Here is a 12,337-nt window from a genome sequence, read left to right as displayed (position 1 = left end):
CATGGTTAGGGATGAGGGAGAGATTTTATTCAAAGATGTTCATTTTACTTGTACCTTTACAACATTTAGTTATAAACATTACTGTGTGACATAGTAAGCCTATTATAATGTTACATAATGTGAAAGGTGACTAAATATCAGATGCTATTTCTTCAATACATTTTTTTTCAGAAAAGTTTGTGTTTAGTATATTTAAGCTAATATGATTTGTATTAGTAAAATAACATCACCAAAAGTTTATGTGTTTAAGCTATTACGATTTTTATTAGTAAAATAACACCACCACTAAAAGACAATGTTACAACTGAAACAGGATACATACAAGTGGAATGAGTTTTGCAATGAGTTTTGCTAAAGTGTTATAACCAGAACATTTGTTATTATTATTATTATTATTATTAGGCTAAGAATGGCCATATTTTGCCCCTGCTGTTATCTGAAGTTATTGGAGGTGACAAAAACAAGTTCTGTTTGAAACTGGTGAGGTGTTTATAATGGGACACAAGCACCACAAACACCGTATTTCCAAGTTAAAAGAAAACAAGAAGTTCCAGCCCCGTGAAAGCCTGAGCTAACAAGTCCCTGTGTGTTTGCAGTCCCGATAAATTTCCAGGGGAACAGCCGTCAGTGCGATTTTGCTCAGATACCCGTGGGACACGTCGTATGTAAAAAGCGGCTGAAGGTGAGCATATCTCCCCCTTGGGGTACAAACCCTTGGTTTTGGGGGGTGGGGAGAGTATTTTGGAGCGACCTCTTCAGAAGGCCAAGCCCTGAAATCCAAAATCTGTCCCCACACAGGCCGGGCAGCCCCCTCGGGGGAGTAGGGGGTGTGAGAGGAGCCGGGGTCCGAGGAGAGCCGCGGGTGGGCTGGCGGCGGGGCCGGGAGACGCCGCGGCCCCTGAGGGGAGGCGAGCGGCGCCCTCCGCCCTCCCACCTCCCGCCCCTGCCGCGCTCCAACTTTGCTGCCTCTCGCCTCCCAGCCGGCTCCATCCCTCCCTCCATCCCTCCCTCCATCCCTCCTTCCCTCCCTCCTTCTCTCCCGCCGGGGGCCCGGCACGCCGAGAGGCGGCCGCCGCGGTGCGGCGGGGCGGGCAGGGCGGCGCCGAGCGGGGCTCTCCGCGCTGCTCCGGCGGCGCCCTGAGGGAGCCGGGTGACCCGGGCGGGCTCGGCGACGTCGACGACCCCGTCTCGCCGCGGGACGCCATGAGCCAGGCTCAGCCTTACGCCCCGAGGAAGGGCGGCTCGCCGGGGACCGGCGCCCGGCGGAACGACAGCCAGGACTACCTGCTGCTGGACGCGGAGCCGGGCGAGGACAGCGCCCTGCCGCCCTACGCCTTCTACCCGCTGTGAGTGCCGGGGCGGGCTGCGGCGGGCGGGCTGGGGCCGCTTTCCATCCTCTCCCCCCTGCAGGGCAGCTTCTTTGCTTTTAAAAGGCGAAGAAACAGCCGCGGCGAGCGCCCCTCCGACCGGCCGCAGCCCCTCCAGTGCCCGCTCTGTTGGGAGAGGGACCCCAGCGCCCTGAGGAGGAGTAGGAGTAGGAGGAGGATGATGATGAGGAGGAGGGCTGCCGTTTGCTGCCGTTTGCTGCCGAGCCCGCGTCGTTCCTCGTTAAAATTAATGCTGTGTCTGGTGGGTTCAACGTAGTTACGGAAATATTAACTCGCAGAGTGAGCGCACGTCGCGGTCGTGTTCGTACAGCCGCGGTCCTTCCCTAGCTGCGTTCATTCAGAGGCGCGTAGCCCGCTGTACTTTGATTGTCCAAGTTTTGCTGAGTAGCTCGTGTCGTTTGAAGTAGGGTGGAAGGACATATGCCATGAAAACTAAATGAAACATAAACGACAAAGGTTCCGGGAGCCGCAGTTTTTAAAAACCAGGTCAATTAACGCTCTCTGTTTACACTTTCTCCCTGGTTCTGTGCTGTCAGCATGAGTCCCATAATTATCACTTGTTAGTGCTTCTGAGGAGAAGTTGTCCCACAGAGGAGGAAAATGGGTATTAAGCAATGTGAGATGAGTCTGAAAATCCCAGGTGATTACTGAAAGCTCCGTACTTTCTTTTACACAAATTGGATTGACTGCTTAACTGATGAACTCCAGTTGTGTACCTCTTCTAGTTTTTTTGGTTTCATCTATGAGGAACTTACCAGCCATTTGTCATCTACCTGGATGTAGAAAATAAATAATTGCAAGAAAAATGGTAATACTCACAGTGTTTGATTATTTATATGCTCAGTGAAGAACAGAGTTTTCAGAAATCACAACTATATTGCTCTTCCTAAGTGTTTTTTGCTGTAGAGTAGTTACTAGTTCAGTATGATCATGTAGCTATAGGAGCATACATTATTCTACACTGGACTTAATCCCCGTGTCAATATGAATGAATGTATCTGTCTAGTGAATGATTTCCTGAGCAAAATCTAATGATGAGTAGTGCAGGGACTGCTTCTGGCTAGGTGGACTTCAGCTCTGAACTAATATGTCAATTGTTGCGTTTCTTTGCTGTGGACTCATTCAGAATGGTTGTCCAGCTGCAAGAGGATATACCTTGCTTAAGTGATTTAAACAGTATCTTAAAATAAGATCTTCGAGAGCTGTGGGATGCTAATGTTTTCCCTTCAGCAGTATAAGCCTGTGTTAGCAGCTCTTGGTCCAGCACACAAGTGTGGAGATCATGTCTCATCATCTCAGAAAGGCTTTGAGGAAAGCCTACATACTAATTAGGTTGCTTTATAGAGCTTGGGTAGCACTAAATGCAGGATTTTATCTCAAGTTGTGTCACATCAAGGTCTTAGATGGCTGATTCTGCTGTATGGGAGCCTCTCCCTGTGGAAGTTGTTTCTATCAGTCTTTGAGAACAGACAGATGCTACCTGATCTGAGTGGCAGATGTGAACATGAGAAATGTGCCCATTCTCATTTTTTATATAGTTGCTACTAAAAAAGGTGCTCTAGGGGACTTTGTTGTTGCTGTGCTTATTTTTTGATGCACATTAGGCATGGGAAAGTTTGTATGGGGCTTCTCATCTTCTTCTAAGGAGCCACTTTATGTGCACCTTGTAGACATTGCCTGCACAGAACCACTTACAAACTCTAACTAATCTGGTAAGGATGAACGCAGTGAGCACAGGCTCCTCCAGGAAGAGGTGATGTCCTAAGTACAGGTTTTGAATTTTACTGCCTAAAGTCCACTTGCATCATATTTTACATACCTTTTGTGCTGTCTCTTGAGCTGGAAGCCAATAGTTTTACCAGTGGCCTTCATATGGCCAAGAACAAGACCACAGTGCTGGTGTTTGGGATATATGATTTATAACCTTTGTAATCTGCATGTGTTAAGAACACTTTTTTCTGCTTTCTTTTGAAATCTTCAAATGACCAGTATTTCATGATGTTACAGTGGAGAGTATTATCTGAATCTTACTTTGTATCAGTACAATCATAAGGTCTCTGGAGATCATGAAGATAGTGTTGATGAAGGGCCTGCATTACCCAGAGAGATAAATTAAGTGAAATCAGTGGTTTGTTTGCCATGAAATCTACTTGGGCTCAGCATGCATGTCTCATCAAGTCTGTCCATATGTGTGCTATCGATGTTTATTCTTCAGCTTCTTCTCCAGCAAAGTGGCAGCTTAGGGAGCTGGTCATGCTGTAAGGTGTCATATTCTTCTGTGAAAGCCCATGGAGGAATCATTGGTGGCCATTGGATTAGGAATCTAAACTGAGGGGTCTGTGGGCCTGTCTATTGAGGAAGAGCTGTATGTCCCATGAAACTGAATAGTATGTCTATGTTTCAATGCAAACACAATAAAATAACCCTCCAGATTACATCAGCGTGTATTTTAAAATATTTTTACTAAAACTACTTGTGTGTCACTTATAGTATTTCCTGGTGCATCCAGTCGCTAAGGTTATTTTTGTCAAACTAACTGGAAAATGATGTGCATCATTTGCACAGGCAAAAATGCCCCAAGAACATCTTGTGTGATGGTGATTAATGCAGAACAGGGATGCAGAGTACAGCTGAGGTCCAAAAGATCTGCCCTGTACATCATTTTCAACATTGTGAGGGGGAAGCACACTTAATAATGGTGGCTTGGAAAGACTGTCATTTGACATGTGGGCTGATACCAAGGAATGGTTTTCTTCGAGTGGTCATTTAGTGCTGATGTCACTGCCTGTGTTGTTTCTAGAACACGTTTTTCATGTGTCTCTTTGTGATTGCCTTGAAGTAGCGTAGTGGCTGGATTCTAAAATATCTTGTCTAAGAGACCCGTTTCTTGTATTTGCAGCTAAAGACCTAATCCATCAACCACTTCTACTTCAGTTCAGTAGTGTTACTCCTGAGCCTTCATATACAGTCCCTTTGTAAGAGCAAATTATTGTCAATTTAATAAAATACTGAGGTTGCCTTTTTTTTTTTTTTTTTTCCTTTGAGGTGATTTTTTAGATGATTCATTAATGGTAAACCGTGCAGTTATATTAAAATAGGAATAATTGCCAAACCAACTGTCTTGAATTTGTGTCAATGAGTTCAACAGCACTGATGGTATTGTTCTCAGGTACATCTAGGCTGAGACAGAAAAAATGCTTTCATATATGTATGTATATATATAATTAAATAATTATTTAATATTTAAGTACTAAATTACCTGTAGACTGGACAAAAATTTGAAATATTGACCTGTCAGTGCTAACTGACTCTGTGAGTAGTGAGAGATCTGACAGAATTACTCACATATTTGAGGTTTTATCTGAGTTTCATTACAATGTACTGAATGAGCAGTACTACTCTTAGTACTACTCTGAACAGTACTGTCTCTGAGATAGCTGTTACCTTCCTTGTACACAAGACAGCCTGGGCTCAGTAACCATGCCAGACAGGGTCACAGCCTTTTTTTTTTTTTTGTATGTGTATAAAATAATCTTTTATTTTCAGTGCTGTACAAAAAGTTCTAATGGGAACTTGTGCTGAAATACCTTGCTTTTCAGAACCTCTGTTAGGGAAACACACTTCAGGCAATTTGCAGAATTTGTAATTATATGGTTTCCAAAAGATAGGGTTACTTTCTTAAGAATTTAATAATTGTGTTTTAGAAATGTTACGTAAGTAAACACTCTTTCTAGTAATCTTCTTCCATCTAGTTATCAAGTCTGGCCTCTAATGTACCAAAAAATTCCATTGCCACACATAAGTCAGAAGAAACTTTTCCTCTTTTGCAAGTATTTCACTGGCATAGAACCCCTAGTGTGTAGTTTAAAAGAAGATGGAAAGTGCATTTTAAGGTCTAACCCCAAACGTGAGCACTATTTCGTAGTGGAATTTGAAAGTGATAGTCCCTGTATAAACTTCCCTGCTGAAAACATGTTATTGGAGAATATATTGTGAGCATATGGAGATAATCAGAATGCACTAATTCAGTCAGACATCTGCTTATATTGCTTATTTATGCTTTGAAATATTTTGCATTGTGAAAAAGAAATATATTTTCTTATATGTGTCAGAAAGGACAGACAATTATGCATTAAAATATCAGTTGTAAAGTAAATGAGGCACACAAATTATCAGATGAAAATGTGAAAGAAAAAGGTTCTGATGTGCATAACTGCCTTGAGGCGCAGATTATTCCTCGGCTTCTGTGGTTGTTAGATCAAGCGGTTCTCAGCATTAACAAATCCAATACATGTTTTAAGCCACTTTCACTGTTAAATAATATACTTAATAATTTCTTTCCTGTCTCTAATATAACCGTTTCTGCTGTTGGCATAACATCATTTTTATCTGCATCCTGAACTATCTTGCTTGAAATGACCTGTAAAATTATCTCCTAGACTCTTCATTAGACGTAATCTCTTCAGGGAGTAATGTGCAACGTGGCAGCTGTGCTTCAGATTGCTAGTCTCTGCTGAGATGCTGTATCATCTGAAAAATCTCTTGCAGTGGTTTTGTTGACAACAGAAAGGTGGAAGAATTAGTACAAGGAAAGAGAGGTTGTTTCCTTTTATAGTGTGGTGGATAGAACACTTCCCTGTGAATTGGGACTAATGGATCTAGTTCCAACAGTGCAGAGGAGAAAAATCATGCCTGAATTTCTCATATTCTGGGTGACTAAATTTAATCCTCAAAGTCTTGGTTAAAAAAACATCACCATTATGACCAAGTCCCTGGCAAAACAGCTTTTAGTTCCCTCTTTATTTTGTACAAGTATCTATAAGGAATGCTTCACTTTGAACTAGAGGTATGCTTGATGTTAAGATCTTTTTTTTTTTTTTTATGTGCTTTTTTTTTTTGGTCTGAGTGAAGAATAACAAATACTTCCTTTGAATCAAAAGGAAATGTGTTTATTTGATATTACTGTGTTCTAATGTTTCCCGTCTCATCAGAATTTTTATGTCTCATCAGAAATAAAGAAAAAAGAAACCAGAATCATGCTTATTGGGGTTAGGACATTCAGTAAAAGTTTCTTTTAAAAACCAGTGGAGTGGACCTACTGTGGATAGCTGAGTTCTGTTGCTAGTGAGTACTGCTGTAGCTTAACCACACAAAGTTAAGCTGGCCAGGGATAGGTGGTCTTCAAAAAGGTCTGGTAGTCTTCAGAATGCTCCCTTCCAGTATGTCCCCAGAGCAGACTCTATTCCACAGGTGAGGTTTCCTACTGGATAGTTTTGTGCTTTGAAGTTGCTAGAAATACAGTAGGCTTATGCTGAAACCGGTACAAGACCAGAAAATTACCTCTCAAAGGTAAGCTGAGCTACAGACATTCATTTTTTGGTGAAGACTTACATGATTTGTTGGTTTTAGTTGCTAGGCTCTTGTGTATTCACTGCATATGTTCAATAATGTAGCAGGAAGCTTCCTTTGGTCAGCTGCATTACTTGAGCAATGCCATGTGGTAAAACTATATAATCCATTTTGCTTGACCTGTAGCAATATTTCTGAGGGCTTATTCATACCCATTCTTAAGAAAAAAGGTAGATCTGCAGGTCACTCAGATGCAGTTACTGAAAAAAATAAGTTACCTCACTGTGGGACCTAATTTTATAATACTGGAAGCTTTCCATTTAAATCCAAGTCATTTGTTGGATTTGCATGGTGAAGGTGGAGTAGCGATAAAGAAATGCGTGGGATATGTACAGCATACTTTTCATTGCAAATGTTAATAACAAGCGTGCTCTTTGTCAAACACCCTCCCAACAGCATTTGCCACTGTGGAAGCTGTAGGTTATAATAACTGGCTACTTGAAGAATTCCCACAAAATGTCAATATCCCCAAGTAACAATGAATTGGCATGATGGGTCTACCTCATCAGGCTATGTTTAGGCATTTGAACTCAGCAAACATGGTGAAAAGAAAATTTTGGCAGTTAAACTATATTCATAAAATTCTGCTTGGTTTCTTACATCAAACTGTGCAAGGCAATGGCTTAGCAAAGGGCTACAATTTGAAAGTGCATAACAATAGTTTTATATATACGTTTGCACATGTGTACACATACTTGTGAGTGTAGATACGCACATGGAATCTGCTCAACAGAGAGCTTAAAGGATTTGGTTGATAAGATGCATTTAAATGTAAGTTTTGATAGTTAAATGTGGACAGAAAGCTTAGTGATAATTAAATTATATACAGTTTTCTCTGGAATGGATTAACATTTTAATCTTGCAGTGGAATGGTTGTTTGTTTAGCACTGACAATTTAAATACATAATCAAATACATTATCTTCAGCAAAATAGATAAATTGTGGAATATAAAGGGAAGATGACTAATTAAAGTCCGGGTTTATTTTCTATATCTGTTTCTACACAACTTCACCTTTCCATAGCACGAGAACAATTGACAGCACACATTTATTATCTCACCAACATAATAAGTATAAGTAGACATTTGTAAATAACAAAAAAATAGGAATGAGATGGGAGCTTGGCTACAAAAAACACAAGTAAGTGGAACAGTGTAGAGGAACTGCACATCAAGAATTGTCATCTTGGGGGCGTTCTTCAGGTTATGTGGGAGGTGTGCATGGCTTGCTTTCTGCAGCAATTGGATGTTATTTCCTTTTGCTAAAAAACAAAAGCCAAAAAACTAATTTAAAAATGGAAGTGTAGTGGATGTGGGTTTGGAGGGTCAAGCCTTTGCTGTGGATGGTCTACTTTCTTTTAAAGTGAAATTGTAGTGATGAAATAAAAATGACAAATAGTAATAATAATAGTAGTTGTGAATTACTGAGAAGTAGATGTGCCTCATCGCTCAAACATGCCTTCAGTCATGCCCTTAGTCATACTGCTGTTAACATTAATACATCATTAATTAAGAACAAAACCAACCTGAGCTTGCCCATTGCCAGCTCAGAAGAATGTGACTGGAGTTATTTGTTTTTGCCTTAGAAATGGAATAAGTACTGGTTTTGATGTCAGTATTTACCTTAGTGAAATGATTAAAGAACTGAGGTTCTTTTTAATTATTTGGTATGTGAGGTCTTCCCATGCAGGTAGAAGGAAAGATGCTGAACCACAAGATGGTGGTGGATGCAAGTTAGATTGAAAAACAAACAAGCAAAATGGAATACAGATCACGAGGTTTGGTGATGCAGTGCTGACAGTTTTAGAGGATATTCAGACTGGTAAATTTCAATGAATCTTGTCTGCTGTTTTGTTACCAAATTTTGAATGAAAGAGTGCATCTCTTAAAAATGGCATCACATACTCAATTAAGTTAAATCCTCTCATTGAAAGTAGTGGGAGTTTTGCTAGATAGCCTGGATGTTTAGCAGCTTCACATTACAATTTTACTTTAGTTGTAAGTGAGCAGCAGCAGCTCCTGCTGACCACCTGCAGAAATAACTACTCAAACAGGTTTACATCTTGCTTTGTTGTGGTTTGCTGATGTTCGTGCACACAGCAAGTGGTAATCTCTGGGCTGCATGGGACATCCCATACTTTCCTAATCAGACTTTGATTAATCTCTGCTAATAAGGGCAAACTTCTGCTTTTGAGCCTGCTGAGTTCTTAATTCCAAAAGAGAGGTCTCTTGATTTAGCCATGACCTGTAGGGACCTACCCAATACAAGCAAGCGTTATTTAACTCAGAGCTGGACAATACTTGTCCTGAGAGCAAGGAGGTATTAAGAAGGCTGCTAGCAGCCACAGCCATCCTGGCTCCTCTGGACTCTTTTTCATTTTTAATCACATCCTGATCAGCATAACTAGAAAACAGGTATGCGCCCAAGAGACTGTTAATGTGGGCTAAAGTGCTGGTCTGGTGCCTCCTGTCTTCTGTCAGTACTGATAATTCAGATGAATGCTGGGTTACTGATTTTCCTCTTAGCCCAGTCTGGGTTTTGCCAGTTGTGTGTCTTGGCTGGATTTAGGAATTGTCACTGGCTGCTTAGAAGCCTTTCGGAAGGGCAGATTCCCTCATCTTTGAGTGATATTTCTCATCTGTAAGATTTTGTCTTTGGCGTACATATTTCATGTATTCTGTACATGATTTTTTCTCTCCTTTTTTTAGAACAGGTAGCCATATATGACTGCTCAACATTGTTAGGCCTATGATATGTACACATCTTCAGCCTGCCAAGTGGTAATAACCCAATACTTGGCACTTCTTGTAAAGCTCTCTTAGTGCATTGCAAACAGGCACGTCGCACAGAGTCCAGCTGTCAGCCTTCTAGACACTGGGCACTTGGCAGCCGAGAGTGGTTCTTAGCACAACAGCATTTTAAATCACGGTCTGTGTCAATTAAACACCTCTACAGCACCCCGCATATCGCAGCAGTAAGTAAAATGCTTCAAACTGAGGTGCAGTTTGTGGACGGATGCTTTGGCAACTGGCATCACAAGGCTCAGAAAGTCTGTACTGTTGAGACTCATTGCAGCTAATGTTGCAATTCTCATTTCTCTGCTCATCTCAGGATCTCTACCAGCTTCCCCTTAGCCCCACGCATGTGCAGGAGCACATCCATGAGCTTGTGATGGGGCAGGTGCTTGATAAATCTGATTGCTTAGTATCCATCCCACGTGTAACAGCACAAGCAGTGCTGAGCTGTGACAAGGGCTGTGTTTACTCACAAGCCCCGCCAGATAGAGACCTAGAGCCCGGAGAGATCCAGATGTTAGCTAAAACAGTAGTTTTTGCATTTTTTTCCCTAACCATTTGCAGTAACACCTCGTTGTTCATATGTGCCAAGATTTACAGTCACATTCTGTGAGCTTCTAATCATGTTTAGTGATTTACATAGGATCTGAACCATTGTACTGATCTTTTCATTTTGATAATCCTTTCAGAAAATGCAGTGAACCTCTTTGAAAATTACTCCCAACCAGCTGTTCTTCATGTTCAAAGGCTAAAGAACAATTTTCCCTTCCATTTGCAAAGCAATAATTGATTTTCTATATTAGTTTAGTTCCACTCTGCTAATCTTTGTTTTTATGCATAATTTCCTTAAGCTAATTTAAAATTACTTTCAATTGGAAAGTGTTTTCTTAAATTTAGTAATGAAATATCACAAGTGCCATAATTTTCTCATTGATTATCTGCACTTGTAAGGCTGGTTGCATTATACATGAGTTGAAGATATATTTCTATTCTTTTTTTTTTTTGTCATGCTAGATTCATTAATTTATATTTAATTGCAATAAACCTAATATGATCCAAATATATGAAGTAGCAAAAGATCTTGAAATGATCATTTAAAGCTTGTAGAATTTTTATCACGTGCACGAGGGAGAGTAATCTTGTTAGAAGTTGATATAAATATATAGTATGTTAGTTGCACTTATTTAAAGGGAAATCCAGTGCTCTGAGAACTCCTGAGCCTCTCGTAGCTCTGACATGAAGAACGAATATGCATGTTCATGGGTCTGTCGGCACCCACATGATCTCATGGATCTCCACTTCCTTGCTTTTGTTTTCCTCTTTGCACTTGCCTATGGATTTGTCCTGGTGGGAGCACATAGGCTAGGATGGCTGCTGGGAGGGTTCAGACTCAACGTACGCATAACGTGGACCAGGGAGGTGAAATTAAATAATCTTCTGTGCAGCAGGATACTTGAGGATATTTGCAGTAAAACTTTTAAAATTTCCACTGAGACATTTAAGTCCTGCTCTGACTAAATTATCTGACAGATCAGATGCAAAGAGCAGGCAGCTGGATGGCAGCAATTACTCTTCCTCTGCAGCTCTTTTTCTCTGCCTCTAAAAACAAGTTTCCCATTAATTTCTTAAGACAGTTTAGGAAGACTGCTGTTTTCTTAGCTTTCTCAAGTGAATCTTAGATTCTTACAATGCTCTATTTCATTCTCCTTTCTGTTGCTATGTTGAGAAATCCACATTAAAAATGCAATGACAATTTATAATTTGGATCTAAGTGTGGTAATGTCAGCAAAAGTTAGTTAAGATAACTTCACCTTCAGACAGTGGGGATGGGACGAAATCTTCTAAGGCTACTAGGTATTTTGTATGGCCTCTCTTCAGTGTTCTCACTTCAGGATCTTAAAAACTAAAACCACACAGCATCAGAGCCACTGGGAAGTTTGGGTCACAGTCTGTGCTGCTGTCCTGCATCCCAGTGAGGCCAGTGAAGCTGTGAGAGTCTGTAACAACCTCTGGCCAACCTCTGGCTGTCCAGGAAAGATGAAGGAGTTATGGCAACACAGCAGATATTGCAGAGGAAGAACAGCAAGTATCTTGAGCTGGCATCTAAGCAACAAGCAAAACAAGCAAAAACTTGACTGGGAGAGGAATGTGAGTATCTGAAGAAAAGGTCTATAGTATTTAAAACATTTTGGAGAGCACTTCTAAGAAAAAAAGTCAGCAATAACAGTATTTCCAGAAGGTTTGCAGAGTGAACACTCCTTGCTGTACAAAGCAGTACAAGTGAATGTTCTCTGCTTTTCTTCAGAAAAGAATTTTAGAGAGTTAGGTCAAAAAGCTATTTAATGAGCAGCATATGTTGTGGGCACATTGGTAGGTAAACAGCAACTGATGTGATTGTGAAATTTCAGCACTGCTGTATATGATAAAGTAATAATGATCTTACTTAACAAGATGATATATAAAATATATACTGGGATTTCTTTTCCCACAGGCACTTCCAGCCTAAAATCAGCAATAGCATTTGAAAACAATGCATGAGAAGAAAGGAAATGTAAAAAAGAATCTAGGCAAACACTGCAGAGACAGCAAGGCTAATGGCTCTAGTCTTACAGAACTGCCAGAGGGTCTTTAATGACCCAAGGTTTCTATGTTATTGATTTTTACATCAAATCAGAAAAACAACAGAAATCTCTATAGCTGTCAGTGAGAGCATTTGATAACAACTTAGAGGGAAAGAATATCCCT

At 40.7% G+C, this 12,337-nt stretch overlaps 1 protein-coding gene across 2 annotated transcripts in view; it reads left to right on the top strand.

Annotated features, from left to right (window-relative positions):
* Positions 1-1,044: 1,044 nt before the first annotated feature.
* The window catches only part of TRPC6 (transient receptor potential cation channel subfamily C member 6), a 98,883-nt gene continuing 87,590 nt past the window's right edge, over positions 1,045-12,337 (top strand). For both annotated transcript variants that reach the window (XM_082780109.1, XM_082780110.1), the window contains exon 1: positions 1,045-1,346. In XM_082780109.1, the coding sequence (XP_082636235.1) occupies positions 1,204-1,346 (143 nt within the window). In that variant the 5' untranslated portion in view covers positions 1,045-1,203. The remainder of the gene's footprint in view (positions 1,347-12,337) is intronic.

This window comes from Aythya marila (genome assembly GCF_965140915.1).
Source record: "Aythya marila genome assembly, chromosome: 1".
NCBI lineage: Eukaryota > Metazoa > Chordata > Aves > Anseriformes > Anatidae > Aythya > Aythya marila.
The sequence above is the reverse complement of the archived record's forward strand: the minus strand, read 5'-3'. Positions and strand labels throughout refer to the sequence as shown.